Here is a 19,827-nt window from a genome sequence, read left to right on the forward strand (position 1 = left end):
TTTGTACTTGTAAATTAAGTAATTAATGGAAATCAATTTCATAAAAAAATGCAGAGCAAAGTAGCTCGTGGATTTACTAGAATCAAAATGAGAAGTATCCCTTTTCACCCACAAAAAAACACAGGAGAAGTTTCAATAAACACGAGCAGAAGCAAAAGACATCTATAGAAAGGCCACGATCCGTGTATGGGCCAAAATGTGCAGTGGCAAATGTAGGGCCCATCCTGAAAAGCTTCTTCTTTACTGGGCCCAGTCCAAGGAGATCCAGCCCGAAATTGATCAATCAAAGGGCCCAAGCCTCCGAATCTCAAGCAACCCTACTCCCACCCGAGCACCCGCCGCCGCGCCCTCCTCCCCCCACGGCACGCTTGTCTCCGGCCCGCTCGCCGCTGCCGCCGCCGTCGCGTCTCTCCAGCCCCGCGCCGCTCGTCATCCTAGCTGGGCTAGCGCCAGCGCCAGCTCCGTTGGGCGGTGTAGTTTGATTACTCCCTGGCCGTTTACCGTTTATTCCAGCCCTAGGCGCGCTTCACTTGCGGCTCCGCTGCTGGGAGCTGGGTTTTACTCGTGATGTCGCCGGCTGCCGGAGAGCTCGCTGGAGCCCGCGGAGAGGGCGGGGGCATGGAGGTGCAGAGGGTCTTCATAGGGGCCGGCTGCAACCGTGTGGTGAACAACGTCTCGTGGGGAGCTTGCGGCCTCGTGGCCTTTGGCGCCCAGAACGCCGTCGCCCTCTTCTCTCCCGAGGTCTGCCACCTCGTTCCTTATCCTTCTTTTTCCTGCAATTTTAACTACTTTATAAGTATGTCATTGTTTTGATTAACTCGTCCAAACTCGTGTTCGTTCGAGCAGAGAGGTGAGATCGTGACGACGCTTCCGGGGCACAAGGCGCCGGTGAACTGCACGCTATGGCTTCCCACGAAGAAGGATGTGCTCCAAGGTGCATCAGTTTTTGTACATTTTTTAGATTTTGGCAGCTTAATGTTTATTAACCTAAGTGCTTTAGTTTGGAGCTTGCTGAAACCACTTGCTTCTGATTGTTAGTTCTCTGTGATTTGTCTTGAGCAACAAAGTTTTATGTTTTAACTGCGAAATTGAACTCTGTTTCAGTAGCCATCGTCTGGAGCTGACTGTTGACTGTCACTATTTGGTTCATTCAATGAATTGTTTTAGTTGATAACTGACAAGCTGCAGATATATAGCACTGGATTAGATATGTCTAATCCTAAATGCTGGTTTCTTTTCCTCTTGTGCGAGGCCTAGAGCTGAATTGTTGACTGTTTTTCCTTAATGGTTTGCAGTTCGTGGCAGGGAGACATACTATCTACTCTCAGGAAGTGCTGATGGCGCTATCATGGCATGGAAGATTGGTTCTGGCAAAGGAGATGTGAGTTTTTTTTTTCTGTTTTCACCTTATTATAATCGCATACTGTGTTCTGTAACTTATATTAATACTAGAATGGGGTGCAGTCATGTAGTTGCAGCGTACTTGCTGGGACATATTTGCTTGATTAACTTGAAAATTGGTTCGAATGGTTTCTTCTAGCGCCTAGTTGTTTCATTTATTGTTTATGCCTTCTTTGCAGTGGTCTCATGTGTTGCAGCTCCCAGGGATGCATAAGAAAGGGATCACCTGTCTTGCTGGAAGGATGGTGTCTGATACTGTTGCAATTTTTGCTTCTACTTCGTCGGATAGTATTGTGGTTATTTGGGAAATGGTGATTGAGCCCACCCCTGGTGGTAAGATGGCTTTACTTCTGGATTGTGATAGCTACTGCTTGGAGCATATTTCTAAGAATCATACAGATTTAGCGAGTCACATTCTATTGTTTTTTCTATCTTATGATCTTGACGATTTTGAACTTTGGAGAATGTGTGTTGCTGTTGCACTTTAAGTTATTTTCTTTCTCTTCTGCAGGCAGCTGCAAAGTGTCTTGCTTGCATACTTTGTCCATTGGTTCAAAACCAATGGTTTCACTTTCCTTAGCAGTGTTACCAGAACAGGGAAGCCATCTAATTTTGGCAATGGGTGGTCTAGATCACAAGATCCACATTTATTGTGGGGATAAGTCGGGCAAGGTTTGTAATTTTATGTTTTTATACCCTTTTTTTTGGGTCCCTTCCCTTTCTTTGTCCTAACTAGGCATTTTCCATGAACAGTTCATTAAAGCTTGTGAACTTAAAGGTCATTCTGATTGGATCAGAAGTTTAGACTTTTCTTTACCCGTGATGATGAGCAGTGGAAAGCACAACCTTTTCCTCGTTAGCTCATCTCAGGACAGAACCATTAGGATATGGAAAATGGATTCAGAAGCTGTTTCGTCAGGCTCCACGGCACAATTGAGGAAGGCAAACATTGAAATGACCTCCTATATTGAGGGACCACTTTTTGTAGCTGGTAATACAAGCTATCAAGTATCACTGGAGTCTCTTCTTGTTGGCCATGAAGATTGGGTGTATTCCGTGGAGTGGCAACCGCCAACACTGTTACCTGGGGATGAAGCTCATCAGGCAATGAGTATACTATCCGCATCCATGGACAAGATGATGATGATATGGAGGCCAGAGAAAAATACTGGCCTTTGGATCAATTCAGTGACAGTTGGTGAATTAAGTCACTCGGCACTTGGATTTTATGGTGGACACTGGCAGCCTGATGGAAAATCCATTCTTGCACATGGCTATGGTGGCTCCTTTCATATGTGGAGAGATGTTGGACTGGATTCTGAAAATTGGCAGCCTCAGATAGTCCCATCTGGTCATTTTGCTCCTGTGTCTGACTTAACATGGGCAAGATCCGGTCAATATTTGTTATCCGTTAGCCATGACCAGGCAAGTTTTTGTGCTTATTATCAATTTTGGCCTGTACTTATATAAGTTATATATTTGGTTGGTTGTTGTGTTTCTCTTCAACATGCTAATGTTCTTCTGGGTCAATGCTAAATATGCAGACAACACGAATATTTGCTCCTTGGAGAAATCAAGTTAAACCTGGAGACATGATCTATTGGCGTGAAATCGCACGTCCACAAATTCATGGCCATGATATTAACTGTGTGGCATTTATTCAGGGTAGTGGGAACCACCGCTTTGTTAGTGGTGCTGATGAAAAGGTTTCTAGGGTCTTTGAAGCTCCCTTATCATTTTTGAAGACCCTACAACAAGCAACTTTGTTGAAACCTGATGTCTCTGACGATTTTGACAATGTGCAAGTCGTTGGAGCAAATATGTCTGCTCTTGGGCTTTCACAGAAACCCATATATACACATGGTTAGCATCTCTCACACATCACGTGGGTATATGTCATTGAGCAATAGTCCCTCCTTTTATGTGGCTTTGAAAAATTGCATCTTTAAACAATTCAGTTTTCTTTTATTTGATGCTATTTTTTGCATGGTGGTGTATTCAGGAGTCAAGGAATCCCTAAGCAGTAATTCTACTGATGGTCCCGATTCTATGGAGACAATTCCTGATGCAGTGCCTACTGTATTTACCGAGCCCCCTGTGGAGGACCAACTTGCATGGAATACTCTATGGCCTGAATCGCACAAACTATATGGTCATGGAAATGAGCTCTTCTCGATATGCTGTGATTATGAAGGGAAGCTTGCTGCATCATCTTGCAAGGTATTGGTGCTGTATGTTTTCTTTTTGTGCTGACTCATCTGAAATTTGTGGATGAAACAACAACATAAAAAGAGCCTTATAATTCTAAGAAAGACCATTCCATGGAAAGTCATGGATCCCGTTGAGACAATGTTTTTGTCCTTCCATACACCAGTCACACAACCATTGTGCCATCACCATGTTATAATAGATACTTGATCTTTTGATTCAAGAATTCACCACACATTTTCTCAAAGATAACTGATCAAATGTGAATCTACAAGCAAATGCTATTTTTTTATCTTAATATAAACAGGGTGTGAGTTGAAATTTCAGTATTTTTGGAGCTTCTTTAATTCTGGGGTTTTTTTTGAATATTGACACATTCAGTCAGGACCACTGTACAGAGTTGTGGGTCTTCTTTTTTTTGAGAATATGCAGGAGAGCTGCGCATCTTTGTATTAAGAAGAGTATGAGTTTACAACGTGCACCATTCGGGCGCAAGCACATGAGTTCAGTGTTACATAAGGCCATAAGGGTGCTTGTACAGGGCAAACAAAGACAATTTAGGAAGACCATCAGTACACGAACTAGATCATGCTAGGTGCACTTAATAACTAGATCAGTGTACAAAAAAGACCGGCCATGTATTTCGCTCTGGCCTGAATCCAGAGCTGCCTCGACTAATTGGCCCACGGTGGCCTCCAGTTGGCTGTCAAAGATCTGGCCATTCCGTTCCTTCCAGATCCTTCACGAGATCTGGTTGTGCATATTCATGTGGCAAAACTACATTTTTCACTTTCTTGATATCTGACACTGGCATAATGGCATTAGTTGATGCATATTATGCTTAATCGTTTATGGTTTGATTTTACTGTATGCATGGGAAATCTGATGGAACTTACTATCATTCAGGCTCAATCTAAGAAAGACCATTCCATGGAAAGTCATGGATCCCGTTGAGACAATGTTTTTGTCCTTCCATACACCAGTCACACAACCATTGTGCCATCACCATGTTATAATAGATACTTGATCTTTTGATTCAAGAATTCACCACACATTTTCTCAAAGATAACTGATCAAATGTGAATCTACAAGCAAATGCTATTTTTTTATCTTAATATAAACAGGGTGTGAGTTGAAATTTCAGTATTTTTGGAGCTTCTTTAATTCTGGGGTTTTTTTGAATATTGACACATTCAGTCAGGACCACTGTACAGAGTTGTGGGTCTTCTTTTTTTCGAGAATATGCAGGAGAGCTGCGCATCTTTGTATTAAGAAGAGTATGAGTTTACAACGTGCACCATTCGGGCGCAAGCACATGAGTTCAGTGTTACATAAGGCCATAAGGGTGCTTGTACAGGGCAAACAAAGACAATTTAGGAAGACCATCAGTACACGAACTAGATCATGCTAGGTGCACTTAATAACTAGATCAGTGTACAAAAAAGACCGGCCATGTATTTCGCTCTGGCCTGAATCCAGAGCTGCCTCGACTAATTGGCCCACGGTGGCCTCCAGTTGGCTGTCAAAGACCTGGCCATTCCGTTCCTTCCAGATCCTTCACGAGATCTGGTTGTGCATATTCATGTGGCAAAACTACATTTTTCACTTTCTTGATATCTGACACTGGCATAATGGCATTAGTTGATGCATATTATGCTTAATCGTTTATGGTTTGATTTTACTGTATGCATGGGAAATCTGATGGAACTTACTATCATTCAGGCTCAATCAGCGCCAGTTGCTGAGATCTGGCTCTGGGAGATTGGAACGTGGAAAGCTGTTGGCCGCTTGCAATCCCACAATCTTACAGTGACACAAATGGAGTTCTCTCGTGATAATGTTTTTCTCTTGAGTGTCTCAAGGGATCGTCATTTGTCGATCTTTTCAATCAGGAAAACCAGTAAGTAAACTTTCTTACAATCATGCAGTTCGTTGAAATTATTGCTTTACATTTGTCTTTTCAGTCACACTGTTTTTCTCTGTGACTACGATTCTGCTAATGTAATTCTAGAGGAAGGAGTGGAACACCATCTCGTTGCAAAGCATGAAGCACACAAAAGAATTGTATGGGCGTGCTCATGGAACCCCTTCGGTTATGAATTCGCAACTGGATCAAGGGACAAGACTGTCAAGATATGGTGTGTTCAAGATGCGTCTTCTGTGAAGCTGCTTGCAACATTGCCTCAGTTCCGTGACAGTGTCACCGCATTGGCATGGATGGGCCGTGACCGTGCTTCCAATGCCGGTATTCTCGCTGTTGGCATGGACAATGGATTGATCGAGCTCTGGGGTGTTTCAGGTGGAAGAGTTTCTGCAGACAGTACTCCAGACTCGTCTCCGCTCAGTGCAGCGTGCATGCTTCGATTTGACCCTCTGTTGTGTCACGTGTCAACCGTGCACCGTTTACGGTGGCGGGAACCCAATTCATCCGATGAGAAATCGGCGCTTGAGCTGGCTTCCTGTGGAGCTGATCACTGTGTGAGGGTTTTTGATGTTCATTGCAGGACATAGACAAATGCGTCCAGATTTAGTAGATCAAACTGTTATGTTTCTGGCAGTGTTTTTGTCGATGTCTGCCAAGATGTGTTGTAAAACTAGTCGTGATAATGAAAAAATAGTGCTGTCACGAAACGTTTGCTGTCCATATGTAACACTAGTTTAGTGGTAAAAGATGCAGCGTTGCCTCTCTCTCTCTCTCATATGATCTATGAAGGAAAATCGAGTTATTAAAGGTGACACATTGCTGAAACACTAATGCAAGCAGGCTTTTGCGATTTTTGTATCTTCTCTACCTGCAATAATAATTCGATAAAACCCACTAAATTGCTTCAACACAAGCAATGAGTTCCATGGTGGACATTACATTACATTACGCACTTGTCGAACTCTATGTTCAAGTTGCTTACAATCTTTTGCTACTGTGCTGCAGGTAGCCTTCAGGCTCCAGCAGCAACTGAACCAGCAAGAGGTCAACAGAGATGAAGAACCAACATCAAATTCGCATCAATCATGAGTATATTTTACTTTACTCTGCCCAATTTCAGTATACAAAAAGAAAAAGATCTAAGATGTGATACAGCAATAGAACGGGAGGGGTGGATTTCAAAAGCCAGTCACTTTGTTCTGCATCTCCTGGCAACAAGAACTCCAGTAGGAGGAGCTGTGAGCTCCAGCTCACAGATTGTGTTCATCCAGTATGAGTAGTGGCTGAACCAAACTCTAGCCTCCACCTTGAAGGCGCCTCTGATAGTGTACACGACCCTGTTGCTCCTCACCTGGTTCACAAGCTCCATGGCCACCTCCGGCGGCAGCAGCACACGGCTGGACACCATGTGCAAGTTCAGGACCTGGGACTGGCCCCGGCGCTGTGCGAACGGCGGCAGCACCTGCACGGCCATGGGCCTGTCCCGGAAGAAGAGCTCCACGGTGGCAGACCGGAATATGACGTCGATCTTCTGGTTGGGGTTGGAGAAGTTGGCCACGAGCGTCATGTCGCCATTGAAGTAGGCCGGCGAGTCGATGTAGACGCTGTTGAGGCTGGCGTTGGCGGTGTCGAAGGAGGGCGCCCTCGGCTTGACCGCCAGGAAGACGATCAAGATGACCATGCCAGCCACGATCAGGATGATGCTGAAGGCGAAGCAGACGATGGCCGCAAACCACATCGCCGGCGAGGTCCGGTCACGCGGCTGAAGAATTATCTTCGAAGGAGCTGCCGGTAGCCGCTGTGGCAGCACCTCTGGCTGCCGGATCGTCTTGGATGGAGGCTCCGGCGGCGGTGGTGGTGGAAGCCCCGGTGGTAGCTGCCTCATGTTGACCAGCTTAGACAGGATGGTTCTTGGTGATTGGAGGTGGTAAGGAGTGCCCATTTCTGCAGCTCCACCACCACCAAGATGTCCTGACAAGAGAATAGCTCAAGATTGCAAGAGGCCTACTAATGGGGAAAGCAAGAACAACAACAACAAGAGCAAGGGAATGGAGTGATGGAGTTAAAAGGAGGCTGGGCTGGGCTAATGGTGGTGTCCCCAAAATAAAGAGGGAGAAAAGAGAGGCTTTTGAAAATCGGGCGTAGGGCCACTATCTTGTGTTTGGCCATTGAAAAATGGAGCTGCTTCGAGCAAAGGTGTGAAGTGGGGCAACTCTGCCGGCTGCCGGCAATCGATTGGTGTCTGCTTTATCTCACAAAAGCATAATTCTTGAGCTGTGGAAAGATAAAGCTTCTGTTATTCTTCACATTACCAAATAATCTGATACTTGATGTCTATGTTTCTGGCAATCTGGCTTGGCTTGTTCAGACAACAACTTAGAATGTGCTCTTCCCACTAATACATACTCAGTGAATCAATCATTCTCATCAGGAACACCTGCTCAATGCTTTTATCATGCAGTTTTTAACATTGACCAAGGTGAGATGAAGTGGTAGCATGTGTCACACACTTAGTTTCATGCGATCTTCCTGTTAATGAAGTCTAAGTTTAAAAGAGAAATTTAGAACTGAAAAGCAGCCAATACATCAGTAGGTGAGATGAGAAGTGCCGTGGGAGGAGATGACAAGAAGAGAGACCAGAACAAGTTGCTTAGCCCCGGAGAAAGGCGAAAAAGGCGGTCCCGGACCCGTTCCGTTTCGAAATAAAGCCAGGTATGGGGTTAATTCATGACTAAGGAACCTGTATGTGCTGACAGAAAACCGGCCCGGGTTTGATAACGAGATCTCCCACAGGGAGGAACATTCCTGAGGAGTCCATGGCTTTGGTGTTTTAGTCTGTAGTGCTCCTGCTTTGTCAGCGACGTCGAAAGCTGACTCCGCACCGCACAGCTTTACATGGATGATGGATCTTCTTCCTTGAAAGTTGGATGGGAGAGCGGAGCACTACGCCATGTCGTCTTCGTTCTTCTTCAGGTGCAATCCAGAATCCAGATTCGCGCGTTGGTAAGAAAGGATCGAATCGTCTGGTGATCTGTATCACTGCAACTTCTTTGAATGATTCGGGTTCCGACGATCTCGTCGCGCTTTATGAACAGAGATCACATGATTTTGTTCCAGAGGTTACATGTGATGTTAATGTGCGCGCGCGCGTCTGCGTCGTTTTCCTTTTGTGAGCACAGGCGCCGCCACTAGCTATGGGATTATTCTCTGGTTATTCTGATATGCTCTATGTTGTAATTACAGTGGGTGAACTCGTCAGGTCAGGTCAGGCGACGTTCGCCGGTGCCGTAGTGCTGTCGTACGCCGCAGCCGGCGTGCCGGCGTCGTCGCTGGGCACGTAAGAGCAGCTCGCCGTAGACGCCTCCACCTGCTCCTGCGCGGCCACCATGCCGCCGCCGCCGCTGCCGCCGTCGGGCATCGGCAGGAACTCGTCGTCCGGCACCAGCCAGTGCTGCAGCGGCAACAACAGCAGACACGTCAGGGTCACGGTCACCGCGCGCGCCGCCGTCGTGGCGTCGCACGCCGGCCGTGGACTAACGACGGATGCATTGGATGGTGGCTCACCGGCATGAGAGGGAACGGCGTGGCGGGGATGAGCCCGGAGAGCAGCTCGGTGCAGGTGTACTCCTCCCGCCACGCGTCGGCGTCGGCCTCGCCGGCGGCGGCCGCGCACGGGTCGCCGTGCAGCCCGGCCACCTGGGAGGTGGCGTCGTACACGTCCTGGTCCCTGCTAACACGAGAGGAAGAAAAGCTTCCGGTGACGCGCGTGCTTGCACTGGCGCCGGCGCGCCGCACGGTGCTGACGCGGCAGGAGGTCGTGCACATACCTGAGGTAGATCAGCGGGTCGGACCCACCGAACATCTGATGGCCTGGGTCGTCGGACCCCACATCGGCGGCGGCCCACAGCGCGGCGTCGCCGGCGAACGTGCCCATGCCCTCCGCCGCTTGCTGGTCCGTGAACATCTGCGCTCCATTTGTCCCCTGCACGACACGTTCTTCGTGTAATAAACTTTGCACGTTCCCATACCATCCTTTATGGATAAATAACAAAACCAAAAAACAAAGAACAAAGAGCCAGCGATTACCTCCATCCCAGATGCTGTCGGATCGAACGGGGTCATGTGCTCGCCCAGCAAGTAGTTCTGCAGATACGATGGGGGCAAAGTTAGCACGCTACTGAATCAGTTATCAGGTTGCAGGTTCAGACTGCGATTGAGAAACTAAACCTTCCGTTGGACCACACGGTCCAGCAAGTCGGCGAGGAGCTTCTCGCAGCCGTCGAGCTCGCTCGTGGAGCTGAACGCGGCAGGGTCTGGCTCGAACAGCCTGCAGCATGCAACAAGGTCAGAAGCAATTTCATTTCAGTACGGCGAATTCAGTTCTGAACCTCTGAAAATGCGTCACTGACCTCAGGCGTTCCTCGGAGATGTGCAGCTGCTGCTGCGAAGAGTAAATCTCCCGCTGGATCTCCTGGGAGATGCACATGCATTGGAGTAGTTTAAGAGAAAAGATCGTTCAAATGCAACGAGTTGTCTGAACTCTGAAGACATCAGGCCTGGACATCAGGCTCTGAATTCTCACCTTGATTCTCTCGCTCAGTGCCCCGGGGCTGTAAATTTGAAAGAAGAGAACGCAATTGAGATGAGATTAGGCCGGCCTGTGTGTTTTCAAGATTTTTACGAGTAAGAAAAGACATTATGTACTTGGCTAGCTGCGTGGCCATGTCACCCTCGCGCTTGAGCCGCTGGAGCATGCTGACGAGGTACTGCACTGAATTTCGCTGTGATTACAAGTTCCTTGATTTCCACTGGATGATTGGGGCAGCCTCAGTCAGTGTATGCCTTACCTCTCGGTTCTGGACGGCGCTGCAATATGATCGATCGGCAAACCCAAAGAAATTAAAGGAGAAAACATGAGCCGCATTTCAACGACATTATTGCAATGGTAACTAAACAAAGAGGCAGTGCGAATTTGCGGGGAATTTGATCACCGAGCACTCACCATCCCCTGTCGTGCTCCGAGAGGTTCATGTACCGAAGGATCACGTCCTCCACCCTGCGCAGCAGATGAGCAGAAGGCAATGCAAGAAGGTTCGGAAGCTTTAGCGGATCCAGTCACCCTGAACATTGAACGCCAGATGAAGAGCGAGTGGGGGAGCGCACCCGTTGCGGCCGGAGAAGTGGCTGAGGCGGCCGGAGGGCGAGAACATGAGGAGCGCGACGTCGATGTCGCAGAGGACGGAGAGCTCGTAGGCCTTCTTGACGAGCCCATTGCGGCGCTTGGAGAAGGTCACCTGCCGGTTGGTGGTGTTCTCGATCCTCCGGATGGGCAGCTTCACGCGCCCCATCGCGCGCGCACGTACCCGCCCGGCCCGCCGCCGCGCACGGGAAGGAAGGAAGGAAGGAAGGATCGATCGGCCACGCCGCGCGCCGGGTCGGAGCCTCCCGCCGCAGCCTCGGGGAAAGGAAGAAAGAAAGGGAGGGAGCCTGCAGGGAGGAGGAGGTTGTTAGTGGCGATCGAGAGGGCACAGAACAAGATGGTGGTTGTCGTGGCGTGGCGGTGGGTGAGCGACGGGATGCGGCGCGTGCGGATCCAGAACAGCAGGAGTCCCTGGTCAGGAGGAGGGATCGGGGCGGGCGGGCGGGAGCGCTCGTCGGAGCGGGAATGGCGCGGGGCGAAGCAGGAGCGAGTGAGCTGCTGGCGCCGATCGCGTCGCGTGCCCGGCCCCGCACGTGTGCTATATAAGAAAGGGCGGGCAATGCGATGCCAAGCGTCCGCCCCCTCTCCTAGCAGCCTACCTAGCCTCTCCCCTCTGTCTCGACGGCCTCAGGTACGCATTGTTATCCGTGGTTGGTTTCTCGTCTGGCAGCTTGGCATTGGATTTCGCCCTTCAAGTTCTTTTTTATTTTATGATGATGATCTTTGATCATCCAACCGGTGTCCTCGTTGCGGCGAGACGCCCGGGTGCACGGTGCCCGTGGCGTTCATGAAACGCGGGGCCGTTCCCCGCGCGGCCCAGGAGGTGGCATGGCGGCAGCCGAGACCCCGAGAGATGATGGCGCGCCTGCCATGTGAACCAACACGGACAGATAAATTCCGAACCCGACAACAAGTTCTGATCTGTAAGCTGCCAGTGGAGGAATCGTCCGCTACCCTCGCCATAGCGTACGTTCCGTTTGGCCGCTTGCCCGAGCAAACTTCCGGCAGACCAACAGTTATCCATGCTGTACTGTACCCACCCGCGCTGCCGCCGCTGCAGCCACAGGCGCGCGCCTCACATACCGCCGCTTGGCTGCCATCAGCTCGATCGAGCTACATGTCCCCGGCCGGCTGGGGTCCAGAGCCAGCTAGCACCGTACCCTTGGCCGCGTCCGGCCAGCAAATACCAACACCCTCCTCTAGGCTCTAGCGAGTAGCGACCGGGAATAATGCAGGACGGCCAAAGCCCTCCTCCTCGCGAGGATGTACGCCCTCCTCCTCGGCTCCTCGCCTCGGCGGGCGTTGCTCATGGTTGTATGGATATGGACTCGATCAGCTGGCAAGACAGGCCAGGGTATATGTCCCTGATGATGATGTGCCCATGGTGTGTGCATGGCCTCTGTTGGCAAGACAAGGTATGTCTTGGGTCGTCAGTGACAGTGTTGCACCGCATATGCTTCCGCTTCTAGTGTTGGTTCAGTCTCTCGTCTTGCAGAGCGCAGACCCGCTGCCTCGCCATGGAAGCCGGTGCGGTTTGTACAGACAACCAGATGAGCTTTCCATGGGCACATCGTGCTCTCTGCTGCCTGGCTCCCTGAATGCCATCCGAGAAGCAACGCCGCCGTGGCTGGCGTGCATCCCGGTTGGCGTTGAGGGAGTCATGCAGGTTCAGTGGCCTCTGTCTGGCTCTCCAGCACCCACCAGTCCTCCACTCTCCTTCAGGAGCAAGCAGCTCAGGTACGTACGCATACACGTTCCTACATTCTACCCTTTTTTTATCACACAAACAGGTATGTTGCTGGCATATAAACCGCATTCCACCATGTTGGTGTAACATGAAACTGACTGACACATAAACATGTATGCAGCAAGACTAAGAAAATACTGAATCGCTTATAATATGGACTGTTTCTTTAGTTATCAGCTGTGTTTATGCTGCTATAACCAGGCACGAGTGTATTAAGTTTGAGCCTCGTCGTCGTCCATACTTATAGGACCCCAAACCCTGTATTTACAGTTGTACTGCAAGTTGCAAAACCTCATAGTATTTAATTCATATCAAAAGCTAGCTGCTCCTTCAACTGGTGATTGCATATGATGAGTTTCTCAAGGGCTTCAGTAGAGCTTCAGCCTCACCGAGATCACCTTTTGGCACATCGGGCACACCTTCAGATCCTTTGCGCAGTCGGAGCACGTCTGCATTGAGAACGCGTGATTGGTTACCATTTCATTCATGTAAAAGTTGATGATAGACCCTGAAGGAAATTTCAGGGAGTGTTGTCGAGCCGTTCCGGTACCTGATGGCCACACCCGAAAGCAAGGTTCTTCGCTTGGTTCCAGCAGATTGGACAGGTCTGCAGGACATGAGTTCAGCATGGGGTGAAAGTGCGAAAAAAACCAAATGAATGTTTCATCGTGTAAAAGACACTGGCATGTACCTGCGGATCACCTATATCGCTGTCCTCTCGAGGCGCCGATGGGGTTTTCGGTGCTGCTCCATAGCCAGTAGATTGGGTCTGTTTGGCTGCTGAACAGCCAGAGTAGCTAGTAGATTGGGTCTGTTTGACTGCTGAAAATCCAGAGTACTGTTGCTGATTGCTCACAGGTGGAGGCAACACTGGCCGGTTGGGAAATCCTCTTCGTTTGCTGTGCCCAAGAAACCAGATACAAAACAATTAGAGATGACCGCTTCAATTATGAAAAAAGAAAACAGGGGATCCAAATTTCTAGAAATGGGTGTGTCTGCAACTATATAGACAAGAAAAATACCCAAGAAGCTGGAGACTCATTGCTGCTTTGAACTGTTCTGGGATCTCCATCAATGCTGAAAGAGCAAATTCGGCCTCCTTTTTGCTTGTGGGTATAGGTCTAGACATGATCTGTGTGAAGTTCACAAACTGCATTGAAACAGGATAATTAGTATTTGCAATGTTTGATCTAAATATGAAGTGCTGTAGTTCCAGAGAATAACTATAAAATTTACCTGAAAATTGTCGAATGCCCGAGAAGGTATGTTGTCGTCGAATTGCCTCATCATGTCCCATGGTCCATCACCAACCCCAACAAGCACAATTGAAAGAGGGTAATCGCTGCAAAATTGACGCATTTAGTGTTGAAACATAAAAGCTCAGTATGGCAGAACACTAGTAAGTCGAGGCCAGTCTAAATCACAGAAATATTTGGTATATGGTTACCTAGCCTTCACAATGGCATCTATGGTCTCCCTTTCCTGTGGGCTCAACCGTCCATTGCCTGTGTCAATGCTGCGTGTAACCTGAAATTTCATATAAGAAAATCACCAGCAGAAAAGTACAGGTTATACATCACGATGAATTCGTCAGACTAGGAATTACGATGCTGTAACAGAACTGGAATACTAGTTCACGAACAAACCTGTCCATCTGCTATTATAAGCAGGACATGATACTGGCCACCACTACTATCAACAATTCCAATAGCAGTCTCAATGATTGGTGCAAATGAAGTTGGACCTGTGAAGCATTATCATCGCATATCAGCCAAATGAACCTTAATACATTGTTACATTTGAAGCTTAAAACAAAAGATAATGCACCAACCAGCCAGCTTAAGTTGTGGAACGATTTCTCTGTACCGAGAAAGTGCTTGCTCGAAGCCATCACAGGGCTGCTTATCATGATTAAAGCTAAATACTGACTTATCATGAGTAGTTGCTGTAACACGAAACTTAAAATGTTATTCATTTGCAGTTTTACATAAAAAGATTTGAGTCGAGGCATCTTAAGAACTAACCGTCGCCAAATCCAAAGCATGGTATCAGGTTATCCTCATCAAAGCGTGCAAGGGTTCTCCCTATGATGGAAATAGCCTGCTCATATGGGTTTGGAGTGTTTCCCATTGCGTGCAAGCTCCGGTTATTGTAGGACACTTTGCCTGCTTATAAACAGTGAACATAAGTACGTTTGGAAGAAAGATAAGAAGAAAAATTAAAACAACTCTTGTGAAAGTTCACATAGTCAAGTCTCACGTGCTGATCAGGCGCAAACGTACCTGTCCACTCATTGCTCTTTGTGAAATCAATCCCAACAATCAGATTTGAGGACTCCAGACCAGCATGCGCAAGGGCATCGGTGACCTAATTAGAGAGGATAAGATAGCATTATAAATGTTTCAGTATAGCCAAATGGAATCTTGAGTCAGATTAACAAAAGAAAATCCTTTTGTGCAAAACCACGTCAAAGGTGTTCAAAAGGACAGCTTCACTGGTAAGAATGCAATGCTTAGTAACACCATCTATAAAGTATATCCCCACTCCTAATAGAAAGCAACTAGGTGCGTGTAGGACTTCCCCTGATCACATTTACTTATTTTGACAGCAACGCTATCCAGTTCCACAGTAACTCAAATAACAATAATCATTACATTAAAGGACCAAGACACTTTGCAAAGCTTGGCGCATTTAAGAACTATCAAAGATAAACAGGACAAATATTTTGTTATCAGCACACACATGATCTAATACTATAAACCCCCTTCCATCCCAATAATCTAAAATAACCATGCATGCAGAGAAGTAAAAATCTCTTATTAAACCAACAAAGAACCACCAACATCCGGTTAGCCTAGATCAAATCACCAGAACTGTTCCCAACAAAATCGAATCAACTCACAGCGTGTAGCTGTACCAGCACTAGTCAGCGATCAGCGATGCACATGCAAGAACTCAAGAAGTAACACGGATTAAAAGAAATCCACCTGCTCCAGGGTGTGGTAATCGTCGCCGATCTTGGCATACCGATTCTTGCCCCCTCTGCTCGCAGTCGCGGCACCGTTGTTCTGATTATGGCTGTGATTGTAGTCGTGCGGCTGCCGCCCCCCGGGCTGATTCTCCTTGGAGAAAAACGACCCCATGGCCGTCCCTCCTTCCTTCCCGATCGATCGGTCTCCTCCCTCCCAACTCTGCAAACAACAGAGCAGGCAAAACCCAAGAAAATCAGGAATCCGTCGAGACCGCACCAGGAGATCGAAACAAAACGATCTTTGCATGGGACCTGCACCTACCTGGAAAACGAATCCCCTCGCCGAGATCGCAAGAAACAAGATGAGAAGTGAGGCAGGAGAAGAGTAAGGAGCCGAAGAACCAACCACTGGCCTAAATCAGCGGGCTAAACCCCAGATATATAGACGGATAAATAAACGGGGCGTGTAAATCCCGGAGATTTATCTCCCCGACCCGCATTGCGCGCCGGACTCTTGGCCAAGAAGCACGCAAACCACGGGCGCGGCGCGGCCACGAGGGCAACGCCGAGCCGAGGAGCACCAAACCCGGTGGCGGCGGGATCCTTCCGTTTTCGGTAGCCGCCGTGCCGAGGGGAGGTTGCTTGCTGGGCTGGACTTGGGCCGCGGGACGTTTCGCGGTTGGGTCGTCACCCACCAATAAGATGGGCTTTTGTCCCTTGTGCTATTTCGGGTATGAATTGAAACTGTCAGTGATTCGATGGGTAGCCTGATGCGTCACGGCAGGAGGAAACGTCCCTTTGGCGGGAAAAGGTTGCAGCAGAATCGGAGGGCCATTTGGGCGGGTTGCTGGTCTGGATACGTCGATCTGATCTGCATGGTGACTCCCAATCGAGTCGAGGCAACTTCCTACGGCTCGGAGGCGTATAGCTGATAGCTTTTTGTTGATGAGTGGTGTAAATGCATCGCGCATTCGCCTTGCATGTTTATAGAAAGTATAGGTGGTGAGGAAGCTTCTTTCCAACTGTGTTACCACCGGGAATGGAAAGGTCCAAAGAAAATAGTGTAGCCCTGATTGCACTTGCTACATTTTTATCTTTTGTGATGGTTACGGGCCCGCATTAGTCAATCTTTATCGAGCCGACGATTTTTTAGGATTGGCTAGGGACGCGCACGGTGGGTGGTGTAAAATTGGGTGCACATCCACCTTACATGTTTATAGAAAGGGTATGACTTTATTGGGATGGTGAGGATGCTTCTGTTCAACCATGACACCACCACAAATGGAATGCGTTTAATAGTTCGAAAAAAAAATGTAGCTCTATTTACCCTTGAACGGTTGTGTTGGTATGCATTAGTCAGATAATAATTCGAGTACAGCATGAGATAGCTTCCTAGCATTGATAGAGGAACAGACACCCACTTTATTGTTGTGGGTTGTGTAAAATACCTTGCACATTCGTCTTACATGTTTATATGAATGGTAGAATTTATTGAGCCGTTCAACCATGATACCACCACAAACGGCTTGGTCCAAAAAACCGTTTACCCTTGCTACATTTTGATCTTTGTGATGATTGCTGGTCTACATTGTCAATATTAATAATTCCAAGTAGAGCACGGGGTACCTTCCTACCACTACGAGGCACACATACTTTTATGATGGCGGGTGATGTAAAATATGCATGGTACAACGTTCGATGTTTATGGAAAGGGAAACACATTTTACTATGTCATGCAATCCACTTTGTCTGCTTGACTTTTTGAACAAAATTTAGTTTTGATTTACTCTTTCAAACTATTTCAATTAGTTTTCTTGACCACCGTACACAACCTATCTTAGAGCAGCTCCAAGAGGCTGCTAATCTTATCCCCAATACTTCTTTTAGGGTAAAAAGGAGAAAAAACGAACTCCAACAGTCCACCCAAACCTTCCCCAATTTTTTAGCAACGCTAAAAAACAACCTATCACCGCGTATATTTTAGCGGTGGCATTCCTCCCCCAATCTTGATTCCCGCACGCTCGCGCGTCCCTTCCGATGGGCCCAATACGATGACGTGGCCTGTTTTAAAATATTGGGGGCTATTTGTTAGCGATCTGCTGTGGATTGATATGTTTTTGGGGGAAATTTTTTTTGGAAGAACCCCAATACATAGTTTTGGGGAAGAATTTTTTGAAGTACTCTTGGAGTTGCTCTTACACCCCAAAACTATTTCAATTTAGACATTTTGTCTGCTTGACTCTTTGAACAAAATTTAGTTTTGATTTACTCCGTCAAACTATTTCAATTAGTTTTCTTGACCACCATATACAACTTATCTTACACCCCAAAACTATTTCAATTTAGACATAGTTACTCCACTCTGAAAGAAAAACCCTTAGGCTCCGTTTAGATCCTTGGAATTGAATTCCATTCTAATAATCATAATTTAGACACAAATTAATTAAGCTAATATAGTTGTATATGGAATATATTTGTATATTATTGCTAGCCATATGGGAGAGATAGTTATATGCTGCACTTCTGCTATAAGGAAGCGAGTCGAAGAGCGTGCTATAAGTTGCACATTAGAAACATGGCATGAGGATCTATAGAATCAATTTCCATCTCCCATACCTATGAATTTAAGATAGACTTATATCTAAACTTTGGAAAGTTGTGGAATCCCACATTCCAAGATAAATAGCCTACTCCATTAAGTAGATTCCAATTTCTTCAAAATGAAGGATCCAAATGGGGCCTTAATGAGTTCTTTTCTTTTCTATTCATACAAGTTGAGTCTTAAGCTCAAATCTTATGGAGTGATAATTAATGGACATGGTATTTATGCTAGAATTTTACTTTATTTTTTAATCTATTTTTCATGCAATTTCATATCTCTACATTTAATTTAGTATTAGATGCTCCTAACCTGTACAAATAATCATGAAACTTTTTTGAAGTAATTTTTACATAAGCAATGATGTCCTTCTTCACCATGCAGAATTTAAAGTTTTGACCTTGTGGCCGGCCTGACGTTCACAAATAAGACGGTGCGTCTGCGTTTCGCTTGGGAATTCAGGCAGCAGCACTCCACTCCAATATCAGCCACCAACATGTTGTCATTTTCCATGCTGTACGTGTACGCCTTAATGATCAGATCACAGGTTCCAGGTGGCGATAATTGCCATCTCCATCGCGTTTGCATCAGCAGTCAGTAACCAACTGAGGCCTTGACAACGCATTACGAGCTCCCTAACCAAGCCAAGCACACCATACACATGTCAGTGTTGCAGCCGTTGCCTGCCAGCCACGACGGCAAGAGGACGGGTACGGGTTCGGCCGTGCTATGTCCTGCCCCTCCGTTCGCGGACGGGCCGAGAATCACCTGACGCGCCGGCAGACTGGCGAAGGGAAAGCAAGCGAAAGGCACATCGACCGTTGGACCAGAGCATCGGGTGGCTGTGGATCGACGTCGTTTACTGCATCGCCGTGCAGTTGTTTTTTTCCGAGTCACAAGTACGGACGCAGATACTTACATACACATAAGTACACTTATCCCTACGAACACACCTACGCAATCTTACCTTTATGAGCATCTTCAAAATATCAGGTCAGTAAATTCTCGAGATTGACGAAGTCACTATTAGCGCTTCGCTATCGACGAGCATGTCACCTACCACTGAAAGGACCTACCACCGGAAGAATAGTTTCGGATAAATCCGAGCCGAGTTGAGGACTCAAATAGGTTTCTTTACAAGAAATACTACCAGCTGAGCTACGCTTAATTCATAGTATCATACAGTTGTTGTTGCACTTGCAGTGAACTTTCGTTCAAAAAAGACAAAAGGGAAGAGACTCTATTCTCTATTCCATATATGGGCCTCGTGGTCATCGCTCTTGAGGCATGCAAGTATTTACCGAGTAGTAACAAGCTGCAAAATGGCTGCTTTTTTGTTGCAAAAAAAATGATTTCCTTCTTACAAAAGGGATGTGCTGAAAACTGTAGCAATAAGCGAGCCAATTTGGACAAGGTCTTCGCCTTTAGGGCACCCGCAGCGTGGGCGCCGATGCCTAGAAAAATTAAACCCCGTAGCAGGTATTTGGGCATTGACCTGGGCAGCCTGCAAAATTGACACTGCTGCTGATGCAGACACCGGACAAAAAAAAAAGGGTAGAAAACCTGAAATGGTAGGTGCAGGCCCAATAATGAATCACGGCGTCATTTTCCGAAACATGAGTTGTAGGCCGCAGGCCTGCACATCTGTCCGTCACCAGATTGTCATCTCAAAATATAAGCATCCCTTGGGTACTGGCTACCGTTACCGTAGATACCTGCTCTACTGTTTCTGTCACACGGAGGTTTTCATGTGTCCAGCTGAACGGAACATAGACCG

At 47.3% G+C, this 19,827-nt stretch overlaps 4 protein-coding genes across 5 annotated transcripts; 1 reads left to right on the forward strand and 3 right to left on the reverse strand.

The window, feature by feature from the left end:
* The first annotated feature begins 317 nt into the window (after positions 1–317).
* LOC117860457 (elongator complex protein 2) lies at positions 318–6,295 on the forward strand. Its single transcript, XM_034743746.2, has 10 exons — positions 318–741; positions 847–934; positions 1,296–1,381; positions 1,581–1,734; positions 1,913–2,073; positions 2,155–2,826; positions 2,946–3,264; positions 3,404–3,621; positions 5,332–5,509; positions 5,621–6,295. The coding sequence occupies exons 1-10, from the start codon at positions 568–570 to the stop codon at positions 6,118–6,120; spliced, it is 2,550 nt and encodes an 849-aa protein (XP_034599637.1). The 5' UTR covers positions 318–567; the 3' UTR covers positions 6,121–6,295.
* Positions 6,296–6,432: 137 nt separating this feature from the next.
* On the reverse strand, positions 6,433–7,841 carry LOC117860460 (NDR1/HIN1-like protein 13). The gene has a single exon (XM_034743752.2). The coding sequence runs from the start codon at positions 7,473–7,475 to the stop codon at positions 6,723–6,725; it is 753 nt and encodes a 250-aa protein (XP_034599643.1). The 5' UTR covers positions 7,476–7,841; the 3' UTR covers positions 6,433–6,722.
* Positions 7,842–8,560: 719 nt separating this feature from the next.
* Positions 8,561–11,251, reverse strand: LOC117860459 (agamous-like MADS-box protein AGL104). The gene is made up of 11 exons (XM_034743751.2): positions 10,697–11,251; positions 10,536–10,589; positions 10,381–10,399; positions 10,238–10,299; positions 10,116–10,143; positions 9,943–10,004; positions 9,761–9,860; positions 9,620–9,676; positions 9,361–9,515; positions 9,098–9,260; positions 8,561–8,984 (listed from the first exon to the last, which is right to left on the reverse strand). The coding sequence occupies exons 1-11, from the start codon at positions 10,879–10,881 to the stop codon at positions 8,799–8,801; spliced, it is 1,071 nt and encodes a 356-aa protein (XP_034599642.1). The 5' UTR covers positions 10,882–11,251; the 3' UTR covers positions 8,561–8,798.
* Positions 11,252–12,607: 1,356 nt separating this feature from the next.
* LOC117860458 (E3 ubiquitin-protein ligase RGLG2) lies at positions 12,608–16,053 on the reverse strand. Of its 2 annotated transcripts, XM_034743748.2 has the most exons (12): positions 15,774–16,053; positions 15,468–15,671; positions 14,763–14,847; positions 14,505–14,645; positions 14,312–14,425; positions 14,127–14,224; positions 13,928–14,007; positions 13,717–13,822; positions 13,503–13,630; positions 13,172–13,379; positions 13,031–13,087; positions 12,608–12,929 (listed from the first exon to the last, which is right to left on the reverse strand). In XM_034743748.2, the coding sequence occupies exons 2-12, from the start codon at positions 15,621–15,623 to the stop codon at positions 12,849–12,851; spliced, it is 1,254 nt and encodes a 417-aa protein (XP_034599639.1). In that variant the 5' UTR covers positions 15,624–15,671; positions 15,774–16,053; the 3' UTR covers positions 12,608–12,848. The 2 variants fall into 2 exon arrangements, with proteins under 2 accessions (XP_034599639.1, XP_072150453.1); XM_072294352.1 differs by lacking the exons at positions 15,468–15,671; positions 15,774–16,053 and having other exon boundaries at positions 14,740–14,809.
* Positions 16,054–19,827: the final 3,774 nt, after the last annotated feature.

This window comes from Setaria viridis, chromosome 6 (assembly GCF_005286985.2).
Source record: "Setaria viridis chromosome 6, Setaria_viridis_v4.0, whole genome shotgun sequence".
In the NCBI taxonomy this organism is placed as follows: Eukaryota; Viridiplantae; Streptophyta; class Magnoliopsida; order Poales; family Poaceae; genus Setaria; species Setaria viridis.